This window comes from Oncorhynchus kisutch, linkage group LG26 (assembly GCF_002021735.2).
Source record: "Oncorhynchus kisutch isolate 150728-3 linkage group LG26, Okis_V2, whole genome shotgun sequence".
NCBI lineage: Eukaryota > Metazoa > Chordata > Actinopteri > Salmoniformes > Salmonidae > Oncorhynchus > Oncorhynchus kisutch.
Window position 1 is genome coordinate 16,959,888 of NC_034199.2, and position 20,288 is coordinate 16,980,175.

The following is a 20,288-nucleotide window of genomic DNA, read 5'->3' on the forward strand; positions in this document are numbered from 1 at the left end:
CAGATCTCTTTTATATTTGTCTCTGCCTCATGCCTACCGACACCCTGTCGTCTCAGCTGTCACACAGAAGAGCTTGTCCCAGCCTTGTTTTTCTCTCTCACCGCAGCAATGGCACCTTTCTTCTGCGAATGCTCTGGAACACATGGCTAACCCGTATTCATGTTTTGTGTGAGGGAAAGCTTTGTTAAAAAAAAATTCAAATCATTATGTGAAGGATACTGAAACACAAATAATATCCCCTTTTGATTGTTTTTTAAATTCGATAACGACATATGTAGGATGTTGTTGGTGCAATAATCTTGCACCAACAGGAAATGTGGTTTATAATTCATGGACATTTTTGTACGGGTTGACACAATTTTCTCGACGGAAGATCAAGTCTGAAATGTCAAAGTGGGAATGACAAACTTCAAAAGACCTTTTAAACGTCAAATATATTACAGGCTTTGAATGTCCTGAAAAACCTACATCTGTATATGGGTGTAAGTCTTGTTTTACCACAGTATGAGGGTTAAGAAGGACAGGACCAGCAATTATTACTCTTCAAATCAAATCAAATCAAATCAAATTTATTTATATAGCCCTTCGTACATCAGCTGATATCTCAAAGTGCTGTACAGAAACCCAGCCTAAAACCCCAAACAGCAAGCAATGCAGGTGGAGAAGCACGGTGGCTAGGAAAAACTCCCTAGAAAGGCCAATACCTAGGAAGAAACCTAGAGAGGAACCAGGCTATGTGGGGTGGCCAGTCCTCTTCTGGCTGTGCCGGGTGGAGATTATAACAGAACATGGTCAAGATGTTCAATGTTCATAAATGACCAGCATGGTCGAATAATAATAAGGCAGAACAGTTGAAACTAGACCAGCAGCACAGTCAGGTGGAAGTTGAAACTGGAGCAGCAGCATGGCCAGGTAGACTGGGGACAGCAAGGAGTCATCATGTCAGGTAGTCCTGGGGCATGGTCCTAGGGCTCAGGTCAGTTGAAACTGGAACAGCAGCATGGCCAGGTGGACTGGGGACAGCAAGGAGTCATCATGTCAGGTAGTCCTGGGGCATGGTCCTAGGGCTCAGGTCCTCCGAGAGAGAGAAAGAAAGAGAGAAGGAGAGAATTAGAGAACGCACACTTAGATTCTTCTGATTCTTCTTCTGGAGGGGTTCACAAGCCCAGCTATGTAAACCAGGTGAGGAGGATATAAAAAGCGAGCGCTACGGTGTGTCTGTCCATTGCTGTATTTCGAAGGTGGTAAAATACACTTTTTTTTTGCAGTCGAAGTTTCACCAGGTTTCTACAGACTCAGATATTTATCACTTACACATAAACACTCCTCAAAGCTTAAAAACTCTGTTCAACATAAAAAATATACATTTTTGCAAAATGCCCCAAACAGATTTGAACTTATTGACGGGTATATGCAAAACTGGCTGGAGCCAGCCAGCATGTCTTTATGGTAAAAGCTCTAACATTTGGTTTATGAAAAGTCATATAAAAAGAAGCACTTGGGCGGAAGTATGGAATGGCATGTTTAATGCATGATTCCCCCATGCCTCTGAGTTTAAAAAAACAAAAAAAACATTAAAGCACTCTGTCTAAAATATAAGTTGTGAGTATACTGTAATGAGATTGCAATTCAGAGCCAGTGGTTGTTTGGCTTAAAGCATATTTACTCTCTAGAAGCACGAAGCCAAAGCCTACTTAAAAACAAAGCTACTGTATGTTGAATATTTAGACAACTAGACATGAAGGCTTACAGCACTTGAGGACATTCTGTTGTTTTACTCCATTTTCTTCTAGGCCTTCACCATTAAAGCTTTAGATAATGACATTCATGAAATCAGTTTGCCTAGGTCAAGCCCATTTCACCTATCCAGTTTCCACATACATAACTCACTGGACTGGACAACATTTGATTACCCTAAATATTCATTAGAGTACAAGGGAGGAGGTCTGTTTTAGAAATGGGGGCCTCTTGGGGACAAGTATGGCGGAGATGGCATGGTAGAGGATCCAGCTGGCTTGTGAAAAGAGAGAGAGAAAGAAGGAATGGCGAGAAAGAGAAAAAAGGAGGAAGAGAACTGGAAAAATACAATCATTTGTTTGTTCTCTTGCTTTAAAGCTTGGACATGAATGCAGCACTACAATATTGTACAGTAGAACTCAAAGGCAACCCTGTGGCCAAGGGGCAATTGGGTTTGTTTAAGACTTAACATGAGCATTGGGGGGCAAAAGGGTCTGGGCAGGGTTTATACTGTACAGTATGAAAGGGTCTGGGGAGGGTTTATACTGTACAGTATGAAAGGGTCTGGGGAGGGTTTATACTGTACAGTATGAAAGGGTCTGGGGAGGGTTTATACTGTACAGTATGAAAGGGTCTAGGGAGGGTTTATACTGTACAGTATGAAAGGGTCTGGGGAGGGTTGATACTGTACAGTATGAAAGGGTCTGGACAGGGTTTATACTGTACAGTATGAAAGGGTCTGGACAGGGTTTATACTGTACAGTATGAAAGGGTCTGGACAGGGTTTACTGTACAGGTTTACTGTACAGTATGAAAGGGTCTGGACAGGGTTTATACTGTACAGTATGAAAGGGTCTGGGGAGGGTTTACTGTACAGGATGAAAGGGTCTGGGGAGGGTTTATACTGTACAGTATGAAAGGGTCTGGGGAGGGTTTATACTAGAGTTCAACCGATTAATCGGAATGGCCGATTAATTAGGGCCGATTTCAAGTTTTCATAACAATCGGAAATCGGTGTTTTTGGACACCGATTTGGCCGATTTAAAAAATATTTATATTTTTAAACCTTTATTTAACTATGCAAGTCAGTTAAGAACACATTCTTATTTTCAATGATGGCCTAGGAACGATGTGTTAACTGCCTTGTTCAGGGGCAGAAAGACAGATTTTTTACCTTGTCAGCTCGGGGATTCAATCCTGCAACCTTACGTTTAACATGTCCAACGCTCTGACCACCTGCCTTACATTGCACTCCACGAGGAGCCTGCCTGTTACGTGAATGCAGTAAGAAGCCAAGGTAAGTTGCTAGCTAGCATTCAACTTATCTTATAAAAAACAATCAATCATAATCACTAGTTAACTACACATGGTTGATGATATTACTAGTTTATCTAGCGTGTCCTGCCTTGCATATAATCGATGCGGTCCACATTCGCGAAAAAGGACTTTGTCCTTTGCTCCAACGTGTACCTAACCGTACACATCAATGCCTTTCTTAAAATCAATACACAGAAGTAAATATTTTTAAACCTGCATATTTAGCTAAAAGAAATCCAGGTTAGTAGGCAATATTAACCAGGTGAAATTATGTCACTTCTCTTGCGTTCATTGCACGCAGAGTCAGGGTATATGCAACAGTTTGGGCCGCCTGGCTCATTGCAAACTAATTTGCCAGAATTTAACGTAATTATGACATAACATTGACGGTTGTGCAATTTAACAGGAATATTTAGACTTATGGATGCCACCCGTTAGATAAAATACGGAATGGTTCCGTATTTCACTGAAAGAATAAACGTTTTGTTTTCAAGATGATAGTTTCTGGATTCGACCATATTAAGGACCTAAGGCTCTTATTTCTGTGTGTTATTATGTTATAATTAAGTCTATGATTTGATAGAGCAGTCTGACTGAGCGATGGTAGGCAGCAGCAGGCTCATAAGCATTCATTCAAACAGCACTTTCCTGCGTTTGCCAGCAGCTCTTCGCAAAGCATTGCACTGTTTATGACTTCAAGCCTATCAACTCCCAAGATTAGGCTGGTGTAACCGATGTGAAATGGCTAGCTAGTTAGCGGGGTGCGCGCTAATAGCGTTTCAAACGTCACTCGTTCTGAGACTTGGAGTAGTTGTTCCCCTTGCTCTACATGGGTAACGCTCCTTCGAGGGTGGCTGTTGTCGATGTGATCCTGGTTCGAGCCCAGGTAGGAGCAAGGAGAGGGACGGAAGCTATACTGTTACACTGGCAATACTAAAGTGCCTATAAGAACATCCAATAGTCAAAGATATATTAAATACAAATAGTATAGAGAGAAATAGGCCTATAATTCCTATAATAACTACAACCTAAAACGTCTTACCTGGGAATATTGAAGACTCATGTTAAAAGGAACCACCAACTTTCATATGTTCTCATGTTCTGAGCAAGGAACTTAACCGTTAGCTTTCTTACATGGCACATATTGCACTTTTACTTTCTTCTCCAACACTTTGTTTTTGCATTATTTAAGCCAAATTGAACATGTTTCATTATTTATTTGAGGCTAAATTGATTTTATTGATGTATTATATTAAGTTAAAATAAGTGTTCATTCAATATTGTTTGTAATTGTCATTATTACAAATAAAAATTCAAAATAGTTCGAATTAATCGGTATCGGCTTGTTTTGGTCCTCCAATAATCGGTATTGGTATCGGCGTTGAAAAATCATAATCGTCCAACCTCTAGTTTATACTGTACAGTATGAAAGGGTCTGGGGAGGGTTTATACTGTACAGTATGAAAGGGTTTGGGGAGGGTTTATACTGTACAGAATGAAAGGGTTTGGGGAGGGTTTATACTGTACAGTATGAAAGGGTTTGGGGAGGGTTTATACTGTACAGTATGAAAGGGTTTGGGGAGGGTTTATACTGTACAGTATGAAAGGGTTTGGGGAGGGTTTATACTGTACAGTATGAAAGGGTTTGGGGAGGGTTTATACTGTACATTATGAAAGGGTTTGAGGAGGGTTTATACTGTACAGAATGAAAGGGTCTGGACAGGGTTTATACTGTACAGTATGAAAGGGTTTGGGGAGGGGTGTGAACTATGGAAGTGAACTAGGGAAATATACACAGTGTCGAAATAGTATCTTTGTAGAGTATTTCAATATTTTCTTTATTATAGCATACAACTTGTGATTTGTATATAACAAGCTGTGTGTGTGTGTGTGTGTGTGCGTGCGTGTGCGTGCGTGTGTGCGTGCGTGTGTGTGTGTGTGCGTGCGTGTACGCGCATCTGTCTACAACTGATTTCCAATTATATTCCAATTATATTCCACAGCATTTCTATATTCCACAGCATCCGGAAGTCTGATCAATTTGATGTTATTTTAATGCTTAATGGACCAAAAAAATGTGCTTTTCTTTCAAAAACAAGGACATTTCGAAGTGACCCCAAACTTTTGAACGGTAGTGTAAGTAGAAGCAGATCAGCCCATGGTTTATATAACATAGGACACACATTCACACTGAAACTGGTGCAGACAGACACAGTTCCTCCCAGGCTAAATGAGGAAGAACATCTCTATTTGATTATGTTCTGGCTCTCCCTGAATAACATGTAGACAGTGTTCAGACAAAAAGACAGCAGGATTTCAACCACACTCACAACAACAATACTCAGTAAGATCTTGGCGGGTGGTTTAATTCCCAGATGTCAATTTTTCTCAACACAGAGGAGATTAGCTACAATGTAAAATCCCCTATAGAGAACTGGTAGAGAGAGACAGAGAGAGAGAGAGAGAGAGAGAGAGAGAGACTGCCTGCCTGCCTGCCATAACGTAGTAGTTTCCCATGACAACAATATCAGCACTTACAAATAGGGGAATGTAATATTCAGCTCTTTTTAAATAATAGTAAAATATGGATAGAGGGTCTTGCCCAGTAGCAGAATCCAATGCACAGCGCTAGATCCCGATACTCTCCTTCCTTACTGTAAGGACAACAACTGTGAAGTGTTCACACCACTCTGGGGTCTGGATTTGGCTCCATTTACTCTGTTAATTATTCTCTCCTCCTGCTGATCATTTTGCACGTGTGATGTAGGTGGTTTACACCATTTTTTTTACCTTTACATATGCCAAATAAACAGTGAGAGATACTACACAACATGGACCTGTTAAATGGCTCACCGTGACAGTGGTTCTACATTTCTGCTGCAAGACAAGTATTCAAGTGTCGCATTCATACTTTAGGCTTGAAATGATGCAATGTTTTCATAGGTTCTCTTTCAAAATCAAATTAAATTGTATTTGTCACATGCACGTGTTTAGCAGATGTTATTGCTGGTGTAGCGAAATGCTTGTGTTTCTAGCTCTAACTGTGCAGTACTATCTAACAATTTCACAACAATACACACAAATCTAAAGTAAGGGAATGGAATTATATAAATATTTGGGTGAGCAATGTCAGAGCGGCATAGACTAAGATACAGTAGAATAGGATAGAATACAGTATATACATTAGGTGAGTAATGCAAAATATGTAAACATTATTAAAGTGACTAGTGTTCCATTATTAAAGTGGCCAGTGATTTCAAGTCTATGTATATAGGGCAGCTGCCTCTAATGTGCTAGTGATGGCTATTTAACAGTCTGATGGCCTTGAGATAGAAGTTGTTTTTCAGTCTCTCGGTCCCAGCTTTGGTGCACCTGTACTGACCTTGCCTTCTGGATGATAACGGGGTGAACAGGCAGTGGCTCAGGTGGTTATTGTTCTTGATGATATTTTTGGCCCTCCTGTGACATTGTGTGCTGTAGGTGTCCTGGAGGGCAGGTAGTTTGCCCCCGGTTATGGGGCAGACCGCATCACCCTCTGGAGGACCCTGCGGTTGCGGGTGGTCCAGTTGCCGTACCAGGCAGTGATACAGCCCGACAGGATCTGTAAATGTTTTGAGGGTTTTAGGTGGCAAGCCAAATTTCTTCAGCCTCCTGAGGTTGAAGAGGTGCTGTTGTGCCTTTTTCACCACACTGTCTGTGTAGGTGGACCATTTCAGTTTGTCAGTGATGTGTACGCAGAGGAACTTGAAGTTTTCCACTGCGGTACCATCTATGTGGATGGGGGGGTTCTCCCTCTGCTGTTTCCTGAAGTCCATAATCAGCTCCTTTGTTTTGTTGACGTTGGGTGAGAGGTTATTTCCCTGGCACCACATTCCCAGGTCCCTCACCTCCTCTCTGTAGGCTGTCTTGTCATTGTTGGTAATCAGGCCTACTACTGCTGTGGCATCTGCAAATGTGATGATGGGTGAACAGTCATGATGAACAGGGAGTACAGGTGGGGGCTGAGCACGCATCCTTGTGGGTCCCCACTTATAAGGATCAGCGAAGTGGAGATGTTTAATCCTACCTTCACCATCTGTGGAAACCCAATAGGAAGTCCAGGACCCAGTTGCACAGGGCACGGCTAAGAGCTTAATGATGAGCTTGGAGGGTACTGGTGTTGAATGCTGAGCTGTAGTCAATGAACAGCATTCTTACATACAGTTGAAGTCGGAAGTTTACATAAAATTAGGTTGAAGTCATTAAAACTCGTTTTTCAACCAAAACTATAGTTTTGGCAAGTCGGTTAGGACATCTACTTTGTGCATGACACAAGTAATTTTTCCAACAATTGTTTACAGACAGATTATTTCACTTCCAGAGGGTCAAAAGTTTACATACACTAAGTTGACTGTGCCTTGAAACAGCTTGGAAAATTCCAGAAAATTATGTGATGACTTTAGAAGCTTCTGATAGGCTAATTGACATAATTGGAGTCAATTGGAGGTGTACCTGTGGATGTATTTCAAGGACTACCTTCAAACTCAGTGCCTCTTTGCTTGACATCATGGGAAAATCAGCCAAGACCGCAGAAAAAGATTGTAGACCTCCACAAGTCTGGTTCATCCCTGGGAGCAATTTCCAAATGCCCGAAGGCACCACGTTCATCTGTACAAACAATAGTATGCAAGTGTAAACACCATGGGACCACACATCCATCCAACCGCTCATGAAGGAGACGCGTTCTGTCTCCTAGAGATTAACATACTTTGGTGCGAAAAGTGCAAATCATTCCCAGAACAATAGCAAAGGACCTTGTGAAGATGCTGGAGGAAACAGGTACAAAAGTATCTATATCCACAGTAAAACGAGTCCTATATTGACATAACATGAAAGGCCGCTCAGCAAGGTAGAAGCCATTGCTCCAAAACCGCCATAACAAAAGACAGACTACGGTTTGCAACTGCATATGGGGACAAAGATCGTACTTTTTGTAGAAATGTCCTCTGGTTTGATAAAACAAAAATAGAACTGTTTGGCCATAATGACCATCGTTATGTTTGGAGGAAAAAGGGGGAGGCTTGCAAGTCGAAGAGCACCATCCTAACCGTGAAGCACGGGGGTGGCAGCATCATGTTGTGGGGGTGCTTTGCTGCAGGACGGACTGGTGCACTTCACAAAATAGATGGCATCATTAGATAGGAAAATTATGTGGATATATTGAAGCAACATGTCAAGACATCAGTCAGGAAGTTAAAGCTTGGTCGCAAATGGGTCTTCCAAATGGACAATGACCCCAAGCATACTTCCAAAGTTGTGGAAAAATGGCTTAAGGACAACAAAGTTAAGGTATTGGAGTGGCCATCACAAAGCCCTGACCTCAATCCTATAGAAAATTTGTGGGCAGAACTGAAAAAGCGTGTGCGAGCAAGGAGGCCAATTAACCTGACACAGTTACACCAGCTCTGTCAATTCACCCAACTTATTGTGGGAAGCTTGTGGAAGGCTACCCAAAATGTTTGACCCAAGTTAAACAATTTAAAGGCAATGCTTCCAAATACTATTTGAGTGTATGTAAACTTCTGACCCACTGGGAATTTGATGAAAAAAGTAAAAGCTAAAATAAATAATTCTCTCTGCTATTATTCTGACATTTCACATTCTTAAAATAAAGTGGTGATCCTAACTCAAATTTCTTCACCTGGATCATCGCCTGGATCATCACAGCTAGCTATTCGAGTGGCCACTCCTGGCTGACGTCACTGTCACGAAGCAAGAACCAATTAGCCTGGAGCTAACCTTGCTAGGCCCATCTCCCGGTTAGCCAAAGAGGTCCATCAGCCACTACTTGGGCTACAATACCTATTTTGCCAACTGGCTTGGACCCCTGCCAACTCATCACGACTGGACCACCAACGTGATTTACCCGATGTGTTTATTCTGAACTGGCTCAGCCGTCCTGAAATCCCATCCGCTAGCATGCTAGCCGCTGCCTGCTTGCTGTCCAGAGCACATCAGACTGTTAGCTTAAAAGGCCCACCGTATAAATTATTTGGCCACTATACCTATTCTGCCAATTGGCCTGGTTTACCTCACAGAGCCCTGCTGATCCGTCTGCTGACGCAACAGCACGAGGGGGCCACAACAGACTTTCTTCCGTTGCGACGTCCCTCCAAGGCACTTCTGTTGGCTTGCTAGCCCCGGCCTGCAAGCTGCCTGAAGCCACTCACTGGACTCCTATGATCACTCGGCTACGCATGCCTCTCGCTAACGCCAATATTCCTTGTCCATTGCTGTTTTGGTTATTATTTATTGCTTTATTTCACTGTAGAGCCTCTAGCCCTGCTCAATATGCCTTATTGAACACTTTAGTTCCACCTAACACACATGCGGTGACATCACCTGGTTTAAATGATATTTTTAGGGACAATATCTCTTTCATCGAGATTTTATGCACAGGTTTACCCTCACTATATCCACATCCTACCATACATTATTTTGTTTGTACATCCTACCATACCTTTTTGTTTGTACATTTTTGTTTATACATTACATTACATTATTCGGTCATATTCGAAGTCACCTTGCCATGGTTAAATGCGATGGTTCGTGCTGTAGTTTTACGCTAACGCTGCCATCTATCCACAGTTTCTGGTTAGGGTAGGTTTTAATTGTCACAGTGGGTACAACATCTCCTATACACTTTCTGATAAACTCAGTCACCATGTTCGTGTATTCGTCAATATTATTCTCGGAGGCTACCCGGAATATATCCCAGTCCGAGCGATCAAAACTATATTGAGGCATGGATTCCAATTGGTCAGACCAGCGTTGAATAGTCCTTCGCATGGGTACTTCCAGTTTGAGTTTCTGCCTTTAGGAAGGGAGGGACAAAATGAAGATCAGATTTGCCGAAGGGAGAGAGGGGGCCTTGTAGGCATCTCAGAAGTTGGAGTAGCAGTGGTTGAGTGTTTTAGCAGCGTGAGTACTACAGTCGATGTGTTGATAGAACTTCGGCAGAGTTTTATAAGGTGCCACTCATCTGTCCTACGCTCATTCTCACCTCTTTTCCCTGCAGAAGATCACTACGGCTCCTAAAGCTCTCCTCAGCATGACTAGATCCCTGTCTTCCTACTTAACTGTTTTCAGGCGAACCGTGAGGTTAATGCTGCCGAACGTAGGACCTTAGCTTCTGTCAATAGTGTTGTGTATCGGTATTGGTATTTATTGGTATTTATTCAGATCCCCATCCTCCCAGCGGTCCCAGCTTGTGTGGCCAAAGACAAATGCAACTGGTCCAGCATAGTCCCAACCAGACATTTTGCTATCATGGACATGGAGGAGCTAAGGTTCGGCTAGCTGTCACCTCAACCACAGTGCCTAGTCACTGACTGGAACTTCTCTCCCTGGGAAGACAGAGCACTTTTCCGCATCCATCTTCCCGAAGGTCTACTTGTCTGTGGCACATTCAGTACGGGCGTTGAACATAATGTCCCTACTGTTGGCTTACCAGGCCCATTTGTTAATGGAGATAGGCAATCTCTTAGACATCGACACAGCTATCCAGAACCTATTGAATGAGATCTGCATCATTAAAGATTTCAACCTCGGGCCTCCAGAGGTGCCATTCAAGGCTGTGGGTGCTCCATGAGCCTTGCTGTGTTAGGGGAGAAAGCCCTGTGGCTCAACTTGTCCAGCCTCTTGGACAAGCAAATTTCCTTGACGGTCCTATTGAGCTGAAGGAACTGTTTGGGCCAGTACCGCAGCAACCCAGTCTACCCAAGGCTTCGCGGCAGGGAAAGGGCAACACACTGGCACCAGGGTTTTCCATACTGCAAAGCCCCCAGCAACGAACAGGCAGCGAACCTACAGTTCGAGTATCCTAACAGAGGCTGGCAGTGGGGAAAGCCACCCTTTGCTGCAGCATCTAAGTTCCGCCCAATTGATTCCCTGGGGGAAGAAGGGGCACTCGACTTAGTGGTACTTTCCGAGCAGCAGAAGGGGCAGCCAACAGTTCACATTGTGTCCTGACCTGTCCCCACTCGGGTGGAGCACAGACTCCCCCCCCCCCATTCTAAAACCCTAACACTTGTGCAGTGGCTCATTCAGATGTATCTGCTCAAATGGAAGACGGAGGGGGCTCACTCTACCCCCAAGTGCCCAGTTTTACCCCTCCGTGCTACAGCTTTCCCCTCGGCTCTCGTTCAAGTAGCCGGGGCAGGTTGCCACCAAGCACTATTGTTTTGATACTATCCCTTTAAATCATATAAGTCTCTGTCCCATTCAAGAGTCTTGTCAAGGCCACAGAGCAGAAATATAACAAAAGGGTAACTCGCTACAAAGCCACCAGGGGGCACTCCAGGACCACTAGCGAGCGAGTGTCATCCAACTTGTGGGTGACTCGCCACAAGAGCAGGGAACTGGCCCGCATTCACAGGCCAACCCTGGGTCTTGTCCACAGTTACAAAGGGGTACTGACTGCAGTTCGCTATGAAGTACAGGAGGTTGGTAGCACCTTAATTGGGGAGAAAGAGCTGGTGGTAATGACTGGAGCAGAATCAGTGGAATGGTATCAAATACATCAAACACGTGGTTTCCAGGTGTTTGATGCCATTCCATTTGCTCCGTTCCGGCCATTATTATGAGCTGTGATCCCTCAGCAGCCTTCTTTGCTATGAAGCCACCTGTTTTCAAAGGGATTGTAGCTTCAATAGCTAGAATCCCGTGGTGACTCAGCTTGAATACCAGAGCAGGAAATCTCCTCTCTATTGAGCAACAGAGCAATCAGAGCAATACCAGCGAAAGAGAGCCCTAACAGCATCTACTCCCGGTTTTTCCTGGTTCCCAAAAGAAGGAGGGGATACGCCCCATTCTGGACCTACGGGTCCTTAACAGCTATCTGAGAAAGTTCACGTTCTGTACTCTCTATTGCCTGGGTCGACTGGTTTGACCTACAGGACGCTTATTTTCACATAAGTATTTTGCCAGCACATAGGAGGTTTCTCAGTTTTTCCTTTAAGGGCTCAGCCTACGAATACCTCACTGTCCCCTTGTTAGCACTACCTCCCTGGACGTTCAGCAAGGGTGTGGAGGTGGCTCTAGCATCCCTGAGAATCAGGGGGCTGAGAGCCTCTGCCTACGTAGACGATTACCTGCTTTTCTCCCTGACACAGGAGCATGCAGTGTGAGTTACTGCTTCCCTTGTAACCCACCTCACAACCATCTCAGTTGTTGTACCGCTAGGTCAACTGAGAATGAGAGACTCACAATGAATGTGTACACAACGTCACCTCAATCGAAAGATGAACAATAACCTCAGAATGTCTTTTGGCTCTCTGTCACTAGACGAGCCCCTCGATCTTCGTTTCTGGCACTCCCCTAGCGGTAGTATCAATGAGGAAGGTGGTGGTGACAGAGGCATCACTCACAGGGTGGTGAGCACTCCACGAGGGAAAAGCAGTAAACGGAGCATGTCTGCGATATGGGAGTTGGCCATATCCACATTGTAAGATATTGAAACAGGTATTTGAGGGGCCTCCCGAGTGGCGCAGCAGTCTAAGGCAATGCGTCGCAGTGCTAGTGGTGTCATTACAGAACCGGGTTCGATCCCGGGCTGTATCACAACTGGCCATGATCAGGAGTCTCATAGGGCGGCGCACAATTGGCCCAGCGTTGTATGGGTTAGGGGAGGGTTTGGCCGGGGGGGCTTTACCCAACTCTTCGTGCTCTAGCGAATCTTTGTGGTGGGCCAGGCACCTGCAGGTTGACCTCAGTCGTCAGTTGAACAGTGTTTCCTCTGACACATTGGTTTGGCTGGTGGGCGGTTGTTAAGAAGCGCGGTTTGGCAGGTCATGTTTCAGAGGACGCATGACTCGACCTTCACCTCCAGAGCCCGATGAGGAGTTGCACTGATGATACAAGATCAAAAATGGAGGGTCAAATACAACACCAACAAAAATTTGAGAAACAAGTATTTGAAAGAGAACTCAAGTTTTATTTTGTAACCTCGGTTCTGATAGTATGAGTGGAAGTAAGGGACCCTTAGTTGGTTTCTGATTCCTAATTATATGGTAGGAACTCCCTAGCTGGGTCAAACAGAGGGGAGACATTACTTTCACACTCCCCCAAAATGTCAGATGCCAAAGCAGGTGCCTCTTCACCCCAGGAGGAGGCATCTTGTCTGAGAGATTTGGTATGCGTCTCAAATGTCACCCTACTCCCTATTTAGTGCACTACTTTCTACCAGGGAAAATAGGGAACAGGTGTGTGCGGGGGGGGGGGGGGTGTCAACAGAGTGGCAGATGTTATACCAGTTACGCAACATTTTCACTACACAGCTGAAAATGACTTCCAACACACCTGAAAACACTAGCAATATTCTCCCACTTTGGGGATTTTATGCAGTGGTTATGTTGAAGAAAACTATGTTGTACTGTACAGCAGCAGATACTGTCATGACATTACGGTGATAAACATTTTGGTTTTTACCATTTGTTCTGCATGTAGCTAAGGTATTTTAATGTTAATAGTACAGTAGTGAGGGGCAAATCTGGAATCTCCTATAGGATGGTTTACTGTAGATTAAAGGGTCAATCTGCAGTTGCCACATCCAATTTTAGACATCCAATGTAAAATAATAATATGTACACATAGATTTTTTTAAAGAGTATAACTTATTAATGCCTCATGAGCTCAGTCGAACCCCATCAGAACTAACAATATAAGCGTATATATCTCCAATGTTTGTAAGAAAAGTAAATGTAAACAAACACTGTATAGCCGTATGGTTAAAACTATAACTTTGATCATCCATAGCCCTGTCTATGAATTTGAGAGTAGTTACATTTCTCCAGCCACGTCCGTTTGCGATATTACAACAACAAAGAAGTTACTGCAAACACTGAACACGGTTACTTTCCCTCGGACATCGTTGCGCGCGGGATAGAGCGGCAGCATATGTACTGCAATTTCACCCATTTTACCATGATGTGCAACGCTCCCCCAGCCTTCCCCACCTCTGCTTTGTCGACAAAACAAAAACAATAACAACAGCTGTGGGGTGGACAGTGGCACTGTTTCCCCCCTACTGTGGATTCCATCTTTAACCCTCAATGTGGGTAATGAGAGGGATGTCGATGCCAGTGTCCGGCTTTAGTTTCACTCATGGAGGTGATCCCTGTGAATTATTCAAGCAGAGTGGAGTGTGTCTTGTGTTCCAATGGCCGTGCTTGGTGTAGTCTCTGCCACCTATCAAGCAAAGGAAGATCATTCATTAACACCAAGTCTTCAGGGGAATATACTATGACATGTTCTCATCAGAACCTGGTTGATAAAGACAATGAGAGAGAAAGAAAGAGAGGGAGAGGAGAGAGAACGTGCGAGGTAGTGAGCGGAGTGATAAAGAAAGGATGAGATTAAGGTATGTTATGCTATGTTTATTATCGACTGAAAAGGGATAGCTCCCCTGACTGCATACAGGCTCAAGACCATTTGGTCCTTATGGTCGATTGTTGGGCTGATGTTGGTGTCAACTTAATAAACTATGCACAGAAATCCGACACCTTTTGAGGCAAAGATATTTCTTCCTCCTCCCCCACACATATAGAGGTTGACATTTAGCCGGTGTAAAATTAAGTCCCTTTAATAAATGCAGGCAGGGTTGTGATCTTTGTGTTTAAACTTGGAGTATAAAGTAGAGCCTGAACTATGCCTGACCTTCATTGTCATGGCAACAGTGGCTATGAGACTCCCAGGAGTGCAATACAAAATTATCGCCTACCTACCTGTACTCTAAGGAAGGTAATTTAAAGTTGTTGATCTTATTATTGTCTGTGGTATATGGACTTAGGTTGCTCTGTTTCAGTTGTATACAACATTGTAGATGGTAATGTTTGGTATTTTAGAACAGATTGATCATTTATTAGAATTGAATAGTTCCTCATTAAACATCCAGTACCATACTTAAAAACAAAATATACACAGTATCCTCTTGTCTATACACTTTCTGTGGTGTTCTTTATTCCAAGAGAAGTCTCAAGGAACCCCTTATTCTCAGAACACAACATTAAACAGGGACTCCCCGTCCATCTATTAACAGCATTTTTGAGCATCAGAGACGAACAACGTCCAGAGGCCCGGTTTCTCTGACTCCTGGCTAACCTGGTAATGAATTGCGCAGCGTGGATTACCCACCTGGGCCCAGCCTGGCGCTCTACTAATGCCAGATAGGGTAGTCATCATTTATTAAAGCCTACCTAGGCTTAGTTTCACTGTCCACCACTGCAGCGAACTTCTTCAACTCCTCTACTGGCTATTATTCTTCCTCCAGAACACACAGCCTCAATGGCATAATGTATTCCGGGACTACAGATAAAAGAAAGCAAAGATCAAAATACCAATGACTGTGCCATTAGGGGAGAGAAAGATAGGGGAGTGTGGCTGAAAAGAAAGAGAATGGGTATTATACAGCTTCTGGCCGATTCAGAATGGGATTTTGAAGGCACATCTTCAGAATCTGTGAGTAGAACCATGCTCCATTTGTATAGCAAAGACTTCCGGAGAATTGTCATAGTCACCATAGCTGCATGGTGCCCTGCTTGCTGTTCTGAATGTGGAGTATTGAAGATTATGGGTGTCATTAGAGTTCAAGGACTTCTCTCAATGGAGAGGACAGGCTCAACTCTCCACAGTCACATTTCAGTGATGGTGTCATGCTATTCAGTACACCACTTAGAGAGTTCAAATTTGGCATTGAACTTTATTACCAATGCCTTATTGTAGGATACCACAAAATCCCCACTGCTGTGAAATAATGTACAGTGTTTACCAAATAAATAAAACATGGTATTTGGTGATGTAAAAATATGTTTAAAAAGGAAATTGTAAGAAAGAGACAATACAATGCTAACTCATTTCCCAAATGTGGAAAAGGAGAATGAAATTATGCAGGCAGAATCAATGTGATGAGGACCTCTGGCCAGGGGAACCTGCTGCTTTCTGTTAATGCATTGTGGCACCCATAAATTCATAGCATGTGGAAATGCTAATACCTCTCAAACATACGATTGTATTGGAGGAAATCAGATTGCACCCGTTTGGAGCCCAGCCTATCCCACTGCTCTGCTGTTCTATGGGTTACAGAGTAGGCTACAGACGCTATTTCCAGCAGACTCCCCTATGATTTAATATGAACACATACAGAATCAATGCATCCAGTAGCACTTAAGTGCTTTTTTAACGAGGTTAAGTAATCTCAGAACTACCGTAGACCTATTGGCTGTTGCTTTATTTAATTGTTGCTGGATGAAAGTAACATAAGCCTTGTTATCAAGGTCATGCAGGTCACGTTCATGGCAGAATTATACAATATAGCTGCTCGGTTGTCTATTGTTTTCTCCTCTGGCTTTTGAATCTGCTTTACATGTTGTGTTTTCATGCATAGAGCATGCTATGTAATATGACACACACACACACACACACACACACCACACACACACAGACATAGACATTAAGTTGGTTGGTAACCGGGGAGAAATAAAGAGGGGAAGAAAGAGAGGCTTTGAATAATGAATGCGAAGAGGCCTGTTACACAGCAGACAAGCCTTTGAAGTGACATAACTTACTGCCACAGCTTTCATATCTTCACCCATTGCTCACATAGAGAGAGAGAGAGACAGGGAAAGAGAGAGAGAGAGAGAGAGAGAGAGAGAGAGCACTAAAGAGACCAAAAGCTAGTAAGAGAGGGGGAGGGACGGGGCAGGGGAGGGAAAGAGAAAGAAAGAAAGAAAGAAAGAAAGAAAGAAAAGAAAGAAAGAAAGAAAGAAAGAAAGAAAGAAAGAAAGAAAGAAAGAAAGAAAGAAAGAAAGAAAGAAAGAAAGAAAGAAAGAAAGAAAGAAAGAAGTATGGGGGCATCCATAATGCTCTTAGGCTCATCATGGACCTATTCTGAGTGTTACTTGAACATTGAAGACACATGAAGGGATCTGTTTGATGACTTGATTTAAGTGTTGTGGCAAAGTAAGGATTAGAGCCTTTGGTGATTTCGCTTTTAGACGATTTGATTTAGATCATTTCCAGCTGGAAGACAAATTACAGCACAGATTTCATAGGAAAGATGGGTTCTTCTTTGCTCTTTCAGTACTATCCATTATTTCCTGAAAAGGGACATAACACATGGGTTTCCGTTCTCTCACTTATAAACTCTGAACTCTTCCTGGCACTACCCTTATCACAGAATTCCTCCGGGTTCCCTGCTTTCTGAGGAATCTGGGGACATCTCGGAATAAAAACGATTACATGCCTCTGAGAGCACACGAGTGAGGCATGACAATTACGCCTACGTGTCTCAAATACATTATTCATGTGATTTACATTCATTGACTGAACACTGGTTAAGGAACATTGTTCGTGACGTTCAAATTAGGCATCCACTTGTTATGAGTTGGGATGCCTCAAACTGTGCCATGATGACTCACCTAGTGTAAAAAGTAGTGCACTACATGGGGAATAGGGTGGGTTTTAAGATGCAGATTATAGGATTTTTGTCATTGCTGTAAGTATGTTATGCCTGACCTCCTCCCCCTGTCCTCCTCCCCAGCCACAGGACCAAGTCATCAGGCTGGCCACCTCCTTCTGGCACCTGGAGCGCCGTTCATGGACCCCCCAATGGATGGGACATGGCCACCAATAGAGACGGGCGAGACTGCTACATCAAGTAAGTCGAGTCGAGGCGAGGAGAGGAGAGGATGAAAGAGGAGGGAAGAGGAGAGGAGGAACGAGGAGAGAGAAAAAAAGAAGACAGTGGTTCTCTCTCAGTCCCAGATGTTTGGGAGGCTTCGGCAACCTGTGATTATTTCAGCCACGTCATTGGCTAGTGCCTCCACACTCTGTCTCTCTCTCTCTCCATCTGTGCCTTCAGAATACTGATTCCCCTTTTCTTTCCATTGCTGCGCACAGACACAGACCCTGTCTGCACACAGACTCTCTCTCTCTCTCTCTCTCTCTCTCTCTCTCTCTCTCTCTCTCTCTCTCTCTCACATACACACTCACAGACACGCTCCAACCACTTTACTGTAGCTAGCTCTGGAGCAGAGAACTAAACCCTAATTATGTTCTCTGCCGGCTCCTGATAAAGAATTCACCTGCGTAGCGACTTTCTTTGATCTCTATGAGACTGCATGTAGCTGCAGAGACGCTGGGGTGCAGTGCTATCAGCATAATCGATCCATAGCCATTCTGGATATCTGAGGAGGACTACAGGTAAAATAATCCTCTCTGTCTATCTGTCTCTCCTATGATCTGAATGTGGTTTGACTGTATTGTTCTGCTCTGTACTGTACTGTTCTGTACTGTATGCGGGCAAGAAAGCCCAGAGTAACAAGTGAGTGTTTGGCTGTTTCTTCATGCCTTATGATGCTTCTGTAGGAGGATGAGGCTTTGCAACCACAAAAAAAAACGAAGACAAGATTCCCAGTCTGTGGCATTCGTACTTATCTCTTTATGCATAATATAGTGCTTTCTTATTCAGACACAGTGTGTACTCATGGAATATGCACCCTGCTGTAACACAACATTACGTACTGCATGTGCACATTGTTTGCCGGGTGATTACATATAAACCCAAAGATTTGCGACATGTTATATTGTGACATTGTGCTGCATTGAGATAGGTACTGTTGGAAACATGCTCGGGAACTTATCATACTTGGGTTAGAGCTTGAGCAGCGTGATGTCAGACAGGTTACATAAGAGCTCCAGAGGAGGACCGAGTGCATTGGATGTACATAGTCTGTCGGGATGAGGCGCATCACTGAGGCTGGTTTGGCTCGAACCTTGCTAAAACGGGAAGGAGACTCATAAGTAACGTGGCGTGTCTGTGTCCGCAGTGATCTCTCAGTTGATCAAGGTTCTAATTGTGGTGTTGCTTAACGAAACGGGTACAGTATGCATGACAGGAAGGGGTGAATAAACCAGTGACAGTGACTAAGCATACTGTATCACACCATATACACTGAGCGTATAAACACCTGCTCTTTCCATGACATAGACTGACCAGGTGAATCCAGGTGAAAGCTGTGATCACTTGTTAAATCCACTTCAAACAGTGTAGATGAAGAGGAGGAGACAGGTTAAAGAAGGATTTTTAAGCCTTGAAACAATTGAGACATGGATTGTGTACGTGTGCCATTCAGAGGGTGAATGGACAAGACAAAATATTCAAGTGCCTTTGAACGGGTATGGTAGTAGGTGCCAGGCGCACCGGTTTGGGTCAAGAACTGTAACGATTTCCCGTGTGCATCCAGCCAACTTGACACAACTGTGGAAGTATTGGAGTCAACATGGGCCAGCATTCCTGTGGAACTCTTTCGACACCTTGTAGAGGCCATGCCCCGACTAACTGAGGCCCTACTGAGGGCAAAATTGGGGAGGGGGGGGGGGGGGGGGTGCAACTCAATGATAGGAAGGTATTCCTAATGTTTGGTATACTCAGTGTATAACAGAGATAGCTAGCTATATGACTTTGGAAAGAGGTGTATATTTACAGTCCATAGGAGTTACAGTCCATAGGAATCCAAAAGGTTGGATTACATCAGTAGCATTGTGGTGATATGGTCAAAAAGCCCAGTTTCATGAAGACTGATCATAGAAGAGGATAATTCCATAAGATATCTAAGACTATACTGTACTGTCTCCCTCTCTGTACTGTCTCCCTCTCTGTACTGTCTCCCTCTCTGTACTGTCTCCCTTTATCAAAAGCTTTACTTCATACATTAGGCATTATATTGCTTGTCAATGGTAATTCAAAATGCTTAGAACATTGCTAACCAAGCTGGAAGTACACGGCCAAAGAAACAACACAATTACTTAAAGATAAATGATTAGCTTTTTCTCTCTCATCCCTCCCACTATATACCTGTTTGTAATATAGGAAACATATTTTAATCTAAGAGTACATTTAAGGTGAAAAGGTGGGGAAAGCAGAGCTGCGAGTCAGCATCATTTCCCGAAGTTGGCTTTATCAAAAGCTTTACTTCATACATTAGGCATTATATTGCTTGTCAATGGTAATTCAAAGTGCTTAGAACATTGCTACCCAAGCAGGGAGTACACGGCCAAAAAAACAGCACAATTACTTCAAGAGAAATGGTTTGTTGCAACACTTCAGACGATCTCCTCTAAAGAAGATGTGGTCCTGGTGGAGACTCAGTAAGGACAATAGTTTGTCCTGCTTATGTTTATATATCTTGTGTTGCTTA

The 20,288-nt window shown here is 43.5% G+C and overlaps 1 protein-coding gene across 4 annotated transcripts in view; it reads left to right on the plus strand.

Annotated features, from left to right (window-relative positions):
• Positions 1-20,288, plus strand: part of LOC109871413 (FERM and PDZ domain-containing protein 4) — a 51,934-nt gene that overhangs the window by 14,444 nt on the left and 17,202 nt on the right. For 3 of the 4 annotated variants that reach the window (XM_031805414.1, XM_020462288.2, XM_031805412.1), the window contains exon 2: positions 17,630-17,746. In XM_031805414.1, the coding sequence (XP_031661274.1) occupies positions 17,630-17,746 (117 nt within the window). Of the gene's footprint in view, positions 1-17,629; positions 17,747-17,799; positions 18,292-20,288 lie in introns of those variants that run through there. The other variant, XM_031805413.1, reaches the window with a different exon arrangement.